This window comes from Myxocyprinus asiaticus, chromosome 46, assembly GCF_019703515.2.
Source record: "Myxocyprinus asiaticus isolate MX2 ecotype Aquarium Trade chromosome 46, UBuf_Myxa_2, whole genome shotgun sequence".
NCBI classification, from domain to species: domain Eukaryota; kingdom Metazoa; phylum Chordata; class Actinopteri; order Cypriniformes; family Catostomidae; genus Myxocyprinus; species Myxocyprinus asiaticus.
The window spans coordinates 1176022-1190532 of NC_059389.1; the positions used below are offsets into that span (position 1 = coordinate 1176022).

At 37.7% G+C, this 14511-nt stretch overlaps 1 protein-coding gene across 1 annotated transcript in view; it reads right to left on the reverse strand.

Annotated features, from left to right (window-relative positions):
* Positions 1-350: 350 nt before the first annotated feature.
* nell2a (neural EGFL like 2a) overlaps positions 351-14511 on the reverse strand; it is a 147816-nt gene continuing 133655 nt past the window's right edge. The window contains exons 16-20 of the mRNA XM_051690267.1: positions 13139-13279; positions 12674-12867; positions 8420-8596; positions 2612-2836; positions 351-838 (exon numbers count right to left, since the gene is read on the reverse strand). Of these exons, the coding sequence (XP_051546227.1) occupies positions 797-838; positions 2612-2836; positions 8420-8596; positions 12674-12867; positions 13139-13279 (779 nt within the window). The 3' untranslated portion in view covers positions 351-796. The remainder of the gene's footprint in view (positions 839-2611; positions 2837-8419; positions 8597-12673; positions 12868-13138; positions 13280-14511) is intronic.

A 14511-nucleotide genomic window follows, 5' to 3' on the forward strand; every position in this document is an offset into this window, starting at 1 on the left:
TAGCATAAGGCTGCAACATATGTGAAAGACATTTAGGGGTCTGCATACTTCCGGAAAGCACTGTATGATAAACAATGTTTGCACTGTGTCACCACTTTATGCTCATTGTATAAGTCCTGAAGCAAATCCAGTTGATGATCACTGCTGTAGATCACACCGATGATAATCATGAGGTATTTTGAAGCGTGTAGATAATGATATTAAAGTTACCCAAAAAGGTCACTAGAAAGCCATTTAATTAGCACACTCGCTGATCACCTGATGCGGCAGCATTAGTCGCGCAACACTTTCAGTTGCCGTGTGGCCGCACTGCTGGGAAAATGAAAGGTCAAGGCATCCATAAATGGAAATGGAGAGATTTTATTCACCATTAGACACGAACAAGCCATATAATAATAATTTAAAATCTAGACAAAAAAGAGAGACAGAAAGCTATTTGAAAAAAAAGTGCCGTGGAAACACAAAATAGCATCAACTTTGATAACCAGGCAAAAGAGAAATACAATCAAATTTACTTACGAGCTACATTTTCTACATCCTTTTCTGTGAAAGAGAAAAAAATGAAAGAATGTTTTCTTGAAACATCCAGTGTGGTCATGCCGGCGTGTACAGTGTTTTCATTCGATTTTTAATTGTGTTTCAGATGCGTTACAAGTCTTTGTTTGTGCAGAAATGGCCTCTTCTGGGATCGGATACGATGAGGTTGCTGTCGTCTGATATAATACACATTTCATATTTGGCATAAATTTGGGAAGGGTTGGGAAGGTTGTGGAAGTGACACTATACAGACAAGCGACTAAAGACACATGGGATCCACTGAGCAACAGATGTGTCCGTTCTGGAGAGAAAAGAGAGAAGGAAAATTACGTCACAAAGTGGAAATAAAATTGCAGAAATTATAAAACAACAGCAAAAAACTAAAAGTGCTGATAGCGTTTGTTTTGTGTCTGCTTATTTCTATTTTTGCGTTTTGTCTGTCTGTCTTTTTTTTATTTTTTTATCCCCTTTTTCTCCCAATTTTGGAATGCCCAATTCCCACTACTTAGTAGGTCCTCGTGGTGGCACGGTTACTCACCTCAATCCGGGTGGTGGAGGACAAGTCTCAGTTGCCTCCGCTTCTGAGACCGTCAATCCGCGCATCTTATCACGTGACTCGTTGTGCATGACACCGCGGAGACTCACAGCATGTGGAGGCTCATGCTACTCTCCACGATCCACACACAACTTACCACACGCCCCATTGAGAGCGAGAACCACTAATCGTGACCACGAGGAGGTTACCCCATGTGACTCTACCCTCCCTAGCAACCGGGCCGATTTGGTTGCTTAGGAGACCTGGCTGGAGTCACTCAGCACACCCTGGATTCGAACTCGCGACTCCAGGTGTGATAGTCAGCGTCAATACTCGCTAAGCTAACCAGGCCCCGTGTTTTTTCTGTCTTTTGTATTTGTATGTTTGTTTGTTTTTGTTCAGCTGTTTTGTTTGTCTCATTGTTTGTCCGTTTTTATCACTGTCTGTCTGTTTGACTGTTTGCCTGTATTGTTTGTCTGTTGTATTGTTTGTCTGTTTGCATTTGCATGTTTGTTTCTGTTTATTTGTCTGCCTGTTTGAGTGTCTATCTTTGTGTGTTTCTCTTTGAATGTGTGATTGTTTGTTTGTTTGTTGTATATACCTTGCACTGACACAGCGTGTACTGTTTTCTCTGTGTCTTTGTTTGTCACTTAATCTGTTTTTGTTTGTTTTTTGTCTGTTTGTGTTTGTTTGCTTGTATGTGGGTGAAGGATTGTTTGTTTGCATTTGTTTGCATGCTTGTGTTTATTTGCCTGGTTGTGTGTTTGTTTATTTGACTTTGTCTGTTTGTGTTTGTATTGTGTGTGTTTTTGTTTTTTTGTGTATTTGTATTTATTTGTCTCTGTTTGTCTGCTTGTATTTGGGTGATGGATTTTTGTCTGTTTTGACAGTGTTTGTGTGTTAGTCTGTTTGTGTTTATTTTACTTGTTTGTCTTTGTATGTGTCTGTTTTTACTTGTCTCTTAGTGTGTTTATTTGTTTGTGTTTCATTGTGTGTTTTTGTTTGTTGTAAATACCTTGCACTGACACAGCGTGTACTCTTGTGGTTTGTGTGTTTGTTATTCTGTTTTTATTTGACACTTTGTCTATTTTTGTTTGTATGTTTGCTTGTGTGTGGGTGAAGTATTGTTTGTATTTGTGTTTATTTATTTATTAGGTTTTGTCTTGTCTGTTTGTTAAATTGACTTTCTTTTTTGTTTGTATTGTGTTTTTTCTGTCTTATTGTTCATTGTGTATTTGTGTATATTTTGATTTATTTGTCTCTGCATTTTGTTTGTCTTATTGTTTGTTTTTTATATGTCTGTATGTTTATTTTGTGTTTGTCTGCTAGTATTTGGGTAATGTTTGTTTGTACAGTATTTTTGTGTAAGTCTGTTTGTGTTTATTTTTCATTTGTTTTTTGTGTCTGTTTTTACTTGTCTCTTTTAGTTTGTTTATTTGTATGTGTTTGTTGGTTTGCTTGTATTATTTGGGTGATGATTGTTTGTCTGTTTTTGTATGTCTGTTTATTTGTATATCAGTGTGTGTTTGTTGTAAATACCTTGCACTGACACAGTGTGCACTCTGTGCCATGTTTGACCCATGAGGAGCCGCTGAAGCGTGTGATCCCGTGCTCGTCCTCGCAGGTCTTGGTGATGTCATTCCGGACGGAGTGAGCCTGGCATGGGTCAGAGATGCAGCGATGGCAACATTCGCCCTCAGGCACCAGCGTGAAGTCACAGTCTGCCGGCGGGCAGGACAACGGCCAGCAGTCCACCTCACCCTGCTGTGTATGAAAGAGAGAGAATTAGTGCGCTGGAAGAATAACCAAAAATGTGAAATCAGTTTTGGCTTTGGTGAGTAAATAAAACAAAATAACTGGTAATTTGGCTGGTGACTAAATAAGGAATTGCAACATATGCTTGGTTTAAATTGCAAAAACGTCCATCAGTTTTTATCTGACAGATGAAGTGAGTGAATAAAATCAACTACAAAAACTCTACTGAAGAAGACGCGACTTGCACATTTCCAACAACATTTAGTGGAAAATGTACCAACAGTAGTTTAAACTCCATATGGCGTTGCACATGAGGAATATTTCTCACATTAAATCCACAAAACAAAAATATGATGTACGAGTGTTTTTTGTTTTTGTGAGATGTGGCGTTTCAGAGATACTGCTTTTTAGTTTGTGTTTGCCTGTTTTTGTTAATACTTTTTCTGAAGGAAGACAAACATAAATGATGATGAAAGACAAAATATTAAATACTATGGATCAATATTTACTGATTTAAAATCCATTATTTGTAGATGGGCGTCAAAATGACCATTTTCGCCTATGATTTTGGAGCAAAACTACAGGTCAAACAAATCACCTTATAAAGGTGTCAGTGTCATGATTTTATTTGTACACAGAGATAAGTAGATCTATTACTAAAATCAGTTGACTTCAGCACCTCCTGTTGCATTATATGCCAATGGTGCGAGTCCAAATATGGGAAAAAGCTCGTTTTTGCGTTGTTTTTCCGAAGTTCAAGTGCCTATAACTCCAGAAGCATTGAAGATTTCTTAATATCCTTGTAGATTCTGATTCAGAACAAACTTTCCTTTCTGTATCCTAATTTTTAAGGCCCTATATTGTTAAATCCCAGAGCTATAGGGCTCTCAATGTGGCTCCAGGCGTAAATTGTTGATACCCATTTTCAATGGTGGAAAACCAAATGTGAGTTACATGGTATGAAACTACTTTTTCTTGTCCAACAAAACAAAACTCTGGAGTACAAATAATATTAACTAAAATAAATAACTAGAAATATACCTTTGTTGGTCAACATCTCCAGAAATACACTATTACACTATTTTTAAGAATAAGCGGCGCTAAATACAGTTTCATAAATGGTAACTAATATTTATGCCAGTAAATTTACTTGCCATTGGCAGGTGTGGTACAAAGGTAATTTTGGACTCCTGTGGTTAACCAGCTATGAGCACTAACCCGTTACACCACACTCATATAATAGTAATTAATAAATATCTCTAACAAACTAGTAACTATTTTAATTGCAAGCACAAGGATGTATCGTTGTCAGCAGTGTGTCCTAATTACTGCGCAGGTGCATAGTAATATTGTACAATGTTTATGGGATATGTTTAAAAAAAACAAAAAACTTTAAGGAAAATAATGATTGTGCAAAGAGATGTAAACAAGTTGACATTTAAAGTATTCCTCACTGTGAGGTGCCACAATAATGCACTAAGATACATCCACAGGCAAAGTTTCATGAGGAAAACTATATATATTTCAGTGTAATTTCCATGAGATTACACACACCTGAGCTGAGATTTCTCAACGTGAGTCTCTGTGGTTTCTGCAAATATCAATAACAGCAAACTGACACCCACAAACCTGCCGCGTGTCTGCTACAGGCACAATAGATCCTTAAATACAGGTCATATATTTTAGGCAGCGCTGGAGATCTGTGGCTAAGCAGAGATTTGGCTCAGCGGCCTCATTTCATTTCAGCGGGGTTAACGCTATCGCCACAGTAAGACACAGGAAGTGCCCTGAAAGGCATGGAAGTCTTTTTGAAGTGGAAACCTGATTCTCTGTGCACATTAGATGGACTGTTTAGATCGTTTGTGGTCGGGCTGGTTTGGTTATCAGTGCAAGATGGGTAGAATATGTTTAACTAAAAAATTATCCAAAGCAAAACACATTTTTCTTGCATTGCATATGAAGGTTAAATGTATTACAGGATGAATATTTATCAGTCTGTAGTTGTACAGCATGCAAGACAGCAATATCGAGTCCAGAAACACAGATAATGACTGAAATCGAACACTTGCATACTGCATACTGTGCAGTGTATACTTTATAGTGCCTAATAGGTTTGAAAAATAGTATCTGAAACTGTATGCAGTATGCAGCAATAAATGTTTCAAATATTGATGTTGCACAACTGAATTACGTTGCATGTTTAATTGAGTGATTAGTGTCCAGTTATCATTTCGGGAATACTCCGGGTCCAATACAAGTTAAGCTCAATCGGGTTAGAGTGAGACAATTACAATGGAAGCGAATGAGGCCAATTTTTGGAGGGTTTAACCCTTTAAGCTCGGATGGGTCCGCCACTGAGGAAAAATAAAAATAAAATATTATCAACTACATTCTTGACCAACACAAAATAGGTATAGTTTGAAAGTTTAGAAGCTCTATTTTACAATGCATGTAGACATTATGACCAAAACTGAACAAGTGCTTTGAAATTTGCAGATAAATCAGAAGTGTTCCGTTTTGATAATTTGTTTAAAAAAAAAAAAAATGCACTGTACTGTACGTATTATTGCAATCAGTAAAAACATCAAATTGATTAAATAGCCATGTGTCATATGTTGTTGGAAAGCTCTCAAAGAGTAGATTACAACCAGCCTGTTTGTTTTATTCACTGACAAAAATATAGTGAGTAATAGCTAATTATATGTCTTTGACAATAATGTTGGTACATAAAATATCATCATACCATTACATAGAGGAGATGGTTATCTTTTAAATGAGCCCACACACAAGGTAATCAGATGCATAGATCATTAGATAATCCACATGAAGCACAATGTTACATATGACCACCAGGAGATGGCGCCAAATACATGACACAGACTCAATGATGACTCAAATGACACAGAATGAAACTCATTCTGTATAATCTCATTACTAAAATCATGTCTGCATGCTATGCAAATCTTTAGTCATTGTTGTGTTTGCATGTGTAATTAGTTCTTGTGTACAATTATTATGATTTATTTGTTTGTAGAGCTTTTGGACACTATAATAAATTATTTTTGTAATGTTATAACTTTTGATTGCTTTGTCGTATCAACACAAACATTTTCTTAGATACAGTTGACATGATTGGGAACAAAACAAAAGCAGTTTTTCTGAGCCACCTTATTTACACCCAGAGATCTATAATGTCAAATAAGAAAAATAAGAAAAAAGTAACAATTTGGCTCAATTTTTTTATGAGTTTCTTAGGCTGAGAGACTCAGAATGTATCATAATCTATATCATTAAAAAATTGGAAAAGTTTTCTTTATAAGAAACAATTTTGGGTATGACACTGAAACAAGAAAAAAAGGGTTAAAGGCAGAAATGTGAAGCTTATAATTTTATAAAGCACTTAAATTAATTCTTCTGTATTATTGAGCAGAAAATTGGTTTAAATCAATATTTTTATGGTTGTTTTACGGTTTACAGCATTTACAGTCATAGTAATGAGTTATTGTAGTACTAAATGAAAATGTTTTCAGTAACAGAAATAAAAATAAAAACTGACATGATTGGGAAAAAATTTAAATTAAACTAAAACACTTTTTCATAACTCCAAAACAAACTAAAATAAAAAAAAAGATTGAATTAATTTTTGATACACAGTATTTTATCAAATGTAAAAATTTACAATACAATAAGAGTTACAATTTTAAAACAAAAATTAAAACTAACTAAACTGAAACTAGAAAGCACTGAACTGGAACAAAACTGGAATGACAAATTTAATATAACATAGAAATAAAAACGAAATTAAAAATGTAAAACTATAACAACCCTAATATAATTTGCCTTTTTTTTTTTTTTGCATACCTTGCATATATGGTTTTTGCGCCTCTGGGTGTGAACAACCCCTTAAAGTCTGATCAAATAATAAGTCACTGAATAGATGGTCCAGCAGCGTTCCAACAGTGCTAAAACAGCATGTGATATTGTTTAAATATATCAAATGTTACATGACGGATAAAACAACAGAGTAAATCACTATGAGGACATCTTTTGCCCACGACTTTTAATATCTGGGGTATTTTTGTCACATTCGGTGGCGTTTTTGCCCCATAACCCTAATTATTTTCTGACCCTGCTTTATATTTATTTAACTGTATTTCATGTCTTGTGATCTGCAATTTTTCATCCTTTTTATAGTTTGCAGTTGTTACAGCGTCTCTCGACCAGCTGCTCAGGATGAACAGAAGCGTTCTGGATGCTCCGCCTACTATGACAGCCCCTCAGAGCGGATATGTTAATTAGGATTGAGGGGAGCGGCGCGTTTGATCAAGACTAAAGCTGTAAAACAATGCGACACACCGCACGCTCCGCACACTACAGAGAATGATTTGAGGGAAACAGAGCCACAACATGATGGTGTCTTCCACAGAAACTCCCTCCTCATGAATTTAGAGATGACATTAGCATGTGATGAGCATATGGATGCAGGAGTGGGATGTGTTCTCTCTCAGAGACGTTTTGTACACTCAGTAGGGTGCGTTTGAGATCTGTGGAGATTCGTACACACTCATCAGGTGCTCAGAAAATCAGTCTGGCTTTGTTTGGTCCAGTGTACACCTCATTCCCAAAGGAAGCTTGACATTTTATTATAAATAACAGAATTGCTTACAGCTCCTGTAAGTTGTCGACGAATAGTGAAACTAAGTCGTGCTTTAGTTCCACTATCTGTCCAATTTGACAACAGTATAATACTGTAATATATAGTCTTGGCCCGTTAGAACATTCAATCAATGTAAGTCAATGAGATTTGGGGGATATTTTATCATCCGCTGAGCAAAAACCGAAATTCCGATCAGTTAGAAAAGTCACAGCAACAGTCAGAACAGTCTGAAGGTCTGTACCAAGTTTGGTGACTGCAGCCCGAAAGTTTTGGATCAAGTTACAAAAGCCTCGTCAAAAAGTTGTTTTTGTTTTTTGTTTTTCCCCTTTTTCTCCCCAATGTGGAATGCCCAATTCCCAATGCGCTCTACTCCAATCCAGGTGGTGGAGGACGAATCTCAGTTGCCTGAGACCGTCAATCCGCACATCTTATCACGTGGGTGGTTGAGAGCATTACCATGGAGACCTAGCGCGTGTGGAGGCTTCACGCTATTCTCCGCGGCATCCACGCACAACTCACCACGCGCCCCATTGAGAGCGAGAACCACTAATCGCGACCACGAGGAGGTTACCCCATACGACTCTACCCTCCCTAGCAACCGGGCCAAATTGGTTGCTTAGGAGACCTGGCTGGAGTCACTCAGCACGCCCTGGATTCGAACTCACGACTCCAGGGGTGGTAGTCAATACTCGTAGTCCGTGCAGGTAGTCAGGTGGTAGTCAATACTCGTTGAGCTACCCAGGCCCCCACATTCCGTCATGTTTAAATATCCTGTTTCACTTTCAAATACATCACATTATGGAAATAAAACAGGTTGCAAATGTTGTTTCATGTCAATTTTAAAGGGCTTGACCAAAAATTTAAACACAATCCACACATCAAATCGATTGTTTTAGTGTTGAAAAGGATAAAGTTCAAGTGTCTTTGCATCTTACCAGACACTGGCAGCGCTGGCAGTTCTCAATCCAGGTGTCTCCGCTGGAGTAGGTGAGCAGTCCGTTCTGATGTAAACATTGAGACGTGAGTCTCGGGTCACACTCCGGACAGCAGAACAGGTCAAGGGTCGGATTGTCACAGTCGCACACCATCCGTCTGCACATGACCCGACCCGACTGCAGGACACACACAGGTCAAAAACACACGTTTATGTTTGTGATTTAAAATCCGACTTTAATGAACTGCCCTACAAAGACAAAATACAATAACTACAGTAGCACGACTCATATGGACTACTTTTATGAATATTTTTTATATTCCACATAAGATAGTAAGTCATACGGTTTTGGAACAACATAAGGGTGAGTAAATGATGACAGAATTTTGATTGTTGGGTGAACTAAATCTAAAATAACCTTGATGACTTTGTGACCCGTGACACTGAACAGGCCTTCACGTCACACGCATCAGCATCATGTTTACCGCGCTGTTCATTCAAGCGGTCAGTCTCTAATGTTGATTGACAGCTCTCCCTCTTCCACATCAATTAAATGGTACCGGCTGATTAAGACTCATTCGTCGGCTCTGTCCTTCACCATGAGCTGAATAATTGGTAGTTTGATTATTTAATATGTCAAAGCCCATTTTGCTCATCGCCTCTTCTAGATGCAGAAAACATTTCAATTAAAGACTTAATTACCAACTGTGACCAGTGAAATTGATGGAGGTCAATCGCTTTAATGAAAATGTGACCACTCAAGCGATTTGCATTAAAACGACAACAAGAAAACCTTCTGTCCATCTTTCAGCAGTATAACAGCGGAAATAAATTAATTAAATATGATATTAAATAGGCAACAGCAATACAGTGTGATAAATGGCACCAATGTACAATAAATATTTTTTTTAAATGAAATTAAACACAATAAGCAATTCTGACAATTCATATAGTTAATTAGACTAACTGTAGGCTGATGATGGTTGCCAAGCAATAAAATGATTAAAGATCATTCTTCGATCATGTATTGACTATTTTATGACTTCTAACGTAGCTCGTCCAATCAGATTTTAGATTCAAAACTATCCACTGTATAATTATTAATTACAAATATTCTTAAAATGTATTGGAAATTATTATGACGTCAAGAAATCAACCATCTGGTTAAGTAATTATGCACTTATTTAAATAATTTTCAGACTGTTCAATACCAGTTATGGTCTGTTAAGCATCTGTGGCATCTATGTCGAATAGCACAGAAAATTAATTAAAAACGCACAAATTACGGTTATGGTGCAGCACTTTAAAAGGAAGTTAACCCCGGACTGTTCTGCAGCGTTTATATGTTACTTCTTCCATTAGTACGTAAGTGATTTAATCATACTAGTAGATTGTTTATTGCCTAGCCTTATTTACTTTCACTGTAAGTGCATTACTTTAACCAGTTTTTGCCTTTTTTATATATACAGTGGCACGAAAAGATATATGAACCCATTGGAATAAGCTGGTTTTCTGAATTAATTGGTCATAAAATATGATCTCGTCTTCATCAAAGTCTCACAATTCAACCTTAGTTTCATCAGTCCACAAAACATTTTCCCAGTAGTGTTGTGGAGTGTCAAGGTGGTCTTTGGGAAACTTCAGTTGCACAGCAATGTTTTCATTAGAAAGCAGCGGCTTGCTTCATAGTGTCCTGCCATGGACACCATACCTGTTTAATGTTTTCTGTATAGTAGACTCATGAACAGAGATGTTAACCAGTTCCAATGATTCCTTCAAGTCTTTATCTGTCACTCTAGGGATCTTTTTGACCTCATTGAGCATTCTGCGGTGTTCCCTTTGAGTCATCTTGGCTGGACGGCCACTTCTAGTGAGAGTACCTATAGTACTAAATCATCTCCATTTATAGACAGTTTGTCTAACTGTGGACAGATGAATATCTAAACTCTTCCAGATAACATTGTAACCCTTTCCAGCTTTATGCAAAGCAACAATTCTTGATCGTAGGTCTTCTGAGAGTCATGGTCCACGTCAGCAGATGCTTCTTGTGAATAGTAAACTCAAAATGTTTGAGTGCTTTTTATAAGTCAGAGTATCTCTAACCCACACCTACAATCTCATTTCATTAATTGGATGCCAGGTTTGCCAACTCCTGACTCTAATTAGCTTTTGTTGACCCCTTTAGCCAAGGGGTTCACTTACTTTTTCCACAGCACTGTGAATGTTTAATGGGATGTGTTCAATAAAGACATGAAAGATTATAATTGTTTGTGTGTTGTTAGCTTAAGCACATTGTGTTTGTCTATACTTGTGACTTTGATGAATATGAGATCACATTTTATGACCAATTAATGCAGAAAACCAGCTAATTCCACAGGGTTCACATACTATTTCTTAACACTATAATCTGAATTGAGCTGAACATATTTTTCTTGTGCTAATTTATTTAATTTAAACTTCATTAAAGCATGTTATATTGTAGCGATGTTCCCGAAGCCGAATACCCCTATTCGGAAATGCACGAATAATGACTGATTATCCAAAAAGCACAAGGATAAAGCGACATTTTAAATAAACATATCCAAAATTACAATGAATTTATGAATCTGTGCAGCCAGTATTTTTAAAGTGTAAACCATATGAATGAAAATGCGTACATTGTGATTTCAGATCAGATGGGTGCGGTCTCAACTCCGTTTGCGGTCTCTGGTAATTGTGCGTGTCTGGAGCTTATCAAGTGTAACATTAATTAAGATACGACATCATGTACACTTTCCACTTCTTGAAATGTCTATGTTAATGGATCACTCGATTCACACGTGATTCTCATGTATTTATTTATAGCCTAAACTTGAGCATGATGTTAAATTCCTGACCTGAAGTGATTTAACGTCGGAGCTCGTCTATCCATCTCTTAAAGTTGACCAAATTTATATCATGAGATTAAGGTCATTAACTGGTTAAGACTTTATTCTGAAAAAAGTTAAAATGCTCCAGATTTTTCATCTATTAGGAATATTCCTCCTTATGTAAAACGAAGAAACTGAAACATGCGCCGTCTTTTCTTCTTCTTCTTTAAACTGTGCTACCTCTGGTAAGGTGCTATATAAAATAGCATTATTATTATTATTATTATAACTAAATAATGGTGTCCTATTGTAAAAATTCCTGATAGATTTACATGACTTTTACTTGTTTGTAGGCTTATTTAATTTCTTTTAACGTTTGAATTTGTATTTATTATTCACTGCAAAATATGTGCTTGATATATCACATTTTGCTTGACACCTCCTGCCTCCAGAATAATGATGTAATACATGCACAGACAAATGAAAATCCTGTTTCATGCAGATATTAATATCTGAAATACCAGGAGAAACCACAACATATTCCACAGTTAATGTAGCCTGCAAATTTAGCTTCATCTGGTAAGAAAAAAAAACTATAAAATATTATTTTTTTAAATAATATTTGTATAGTAATAGTTATTATTATTAGGCTACTATTATGAAAAGGCATATTTTATTAATAGAAACTATAAATGTAAGAGTAACACTTACAAATGGCCATTTCATTTAGCTTTGACGCACTTCCAGTTTAAGCCCCGCCCACACCCTATTTTATCCGAATACAGATACAGATCATTTTGTCATATGAACTGATACAGCTGCAAATACAGGTAACGGCTTCGCTGCACACCCCTATTATATCGGTCAGATGATCTTACTATGTATCTGTGTGTCACATCTCAGGATATGGCAGTAAAATACTTCCATGATTAATCGTCTTGATCAGGGAGGGATTATGACTTGCAAAGGCCCCGGGGCCAATTATCTCCAAGGGCCCCCCTTTTTTTACATAGCAACTGGCCCAAAAGTTGTTGAGGGTGGGGGTGGTGGTAACTGGCCCAAAAGTTGTTGAGCGAGGGGAGGGGAGGGGAGGGTGTTTTCGTTTTCATGCCCAAATGTTGTTGAGGGGGGGTGGGGGGCTCTTTCGTTTTCATTGTTGATGGGTTTTCGAGCAGGGGGATCGCCAAACTGGATCACGCAACATTAAAGCCCAGGGCCTCCCCCACCCCCGGGCAGTCAAGGGCCCCTGGTAGTCAAGGGCCCCTGGGCACTGGCCCCATTGGCCCGGTCAGTAATCCATCCCTGGCCTTGATGGCTGCAGGTGGTCACATGACTTTCACCCCGACCCACGCTCACTCATCAAACATGACTGTTGTTTCTACCCATAATGCATCACTCTTACTGACCTGACAGGAGCAGACAGAGCATCGGTCACTGTCCAGCACCCAGATCTGTCCGTTGTGCTTCACCTTGTTGTCATGGATACAGTCACCGGTGCAGTTGTGTCCGTGCAGGCAGCGACAGTCATATCCTCCGTCGAGATTAAAGCACACCGTATTGTTGGCGCAGGTGCTGCGACCCGTGCGACACTCATCGATGTCTAGAGGAATTCAGACATGCAGTGTGTCGCTTTAAGAACGGCTGGTGTAATTGACTGATAACTGCATACAAGTGTTTTTACTTACACCTTTACTTACTGTTACTGATTTTTTACTTATTGCTAAATAAAAAAATGACCATAATATTAATAATAATAATAATAATGTGGGTGTTTCTTCAACTTCGAGCACTGTGGTTTCTAGAAAGTAAAGTTTTGGTAAAACATTTTTCAGACTCTAACTAGTTTATTTAGAATAAGTGTGCAACTGTACCTTTACACGACTCTCCGTTGGCGGTGAACACCTCGTTGTCATGGTAACCGTCACGACACTCGCAGTGATACCACCCAGGTAAGTTCACACAGGTAGCGTGAGTGTCACATTGCACCAAACCCTCCGAGCACTCGTCGACATCTAAATACACACACACACACACACACACACTGAATCAGTCACATATGAGGTTCCACTTGAGTTAGGATGCCACCTTAAAAGGGAGCTAGCGGTGTAGGCAGTAGACAGCAAGGCAGCACACTATGTGGTGTTGTGTTGTTCAGATTAAAGCTCATTTCAGATCATTATTAAAATCATTATTTATCATTTCAGAGATTATACTGGAATGGAAACTTGCGAATTACCAAATGAACCCAACTCTGACATTTGGCATTTGATTGCAGTCACAGATATCAAATGTTCTTGCACTCCGTAAACTTTCATGAATAATAATAGGAGTCAGACAATAAATAGAGTTTTGTCCATCAGCCTAAAAACTTTGTCCAAGGACTTTCACTGTTGAAAAGCCACGGCGCACTCGTTTATTCTCCCAGCAGCCGAGATGAGCAGAAAATAGATGAGAGAATGTTTTTTTCTTCTTCTAAGTGTTGGCTGAAGAATACTGAAATGGCTCCTCTTCTTCGTTGTAGAAGAGTTTGCAGTTGGCAGAACAGACTGCCTTTGAAATTGAAAAGTTGTCTGGACGCGGTGCTGAAAAAAAGTAAATAAAACAGCAACTCCAGTTCAACTACTGAAGCAGAATTGGGGAGGTTGTTGTGCCTTTCATGCTATTTATATCAGAAAAGCTGTCAGGTTGTAAAATGAACACGCTAGATTGTACACTGTTATTTGTGATGAAGTCATTTAAAGTGTTTTCTCTTAACGACCTGATTAAATATGATTATAAATGACAGTTATTAAAAATGTAAAGGGGGAACAAGAGGGAGGCGTCTCTAAAATATTCATTTTTAGCTTGTTCACAAACCAACAGCGAGACTTTCATGTTTGGATATAACTGAAGTACGGCTGTGTCCCAAACGCTGCACTTGACTAACATAACATGGCGTTAGACGTTTTCCTTCCCGTGAGACTCTTTTATGTTTGTCGGAGCACAGGACTACATTTCTGTGTTCAATCAATTCGTTTGTACCATTTGTTTCAGTGAATTGGTTAAAAAAATCTGATTTGTTGATTATTTTACATCTTCACGCAAAAGTGTGACCAATAGCATACGAAGGGAGTGTTTGACAATTGTTTGAAATCACAACTAGTTGTCTAGAAGTCAAATTGAAACCCTCCAGCCAAATTTGGCACTAATCCTCCTGAGACCCGAGCGTGACTGCTGTGTGCGCTTTCCATTTCCATTTTGATTC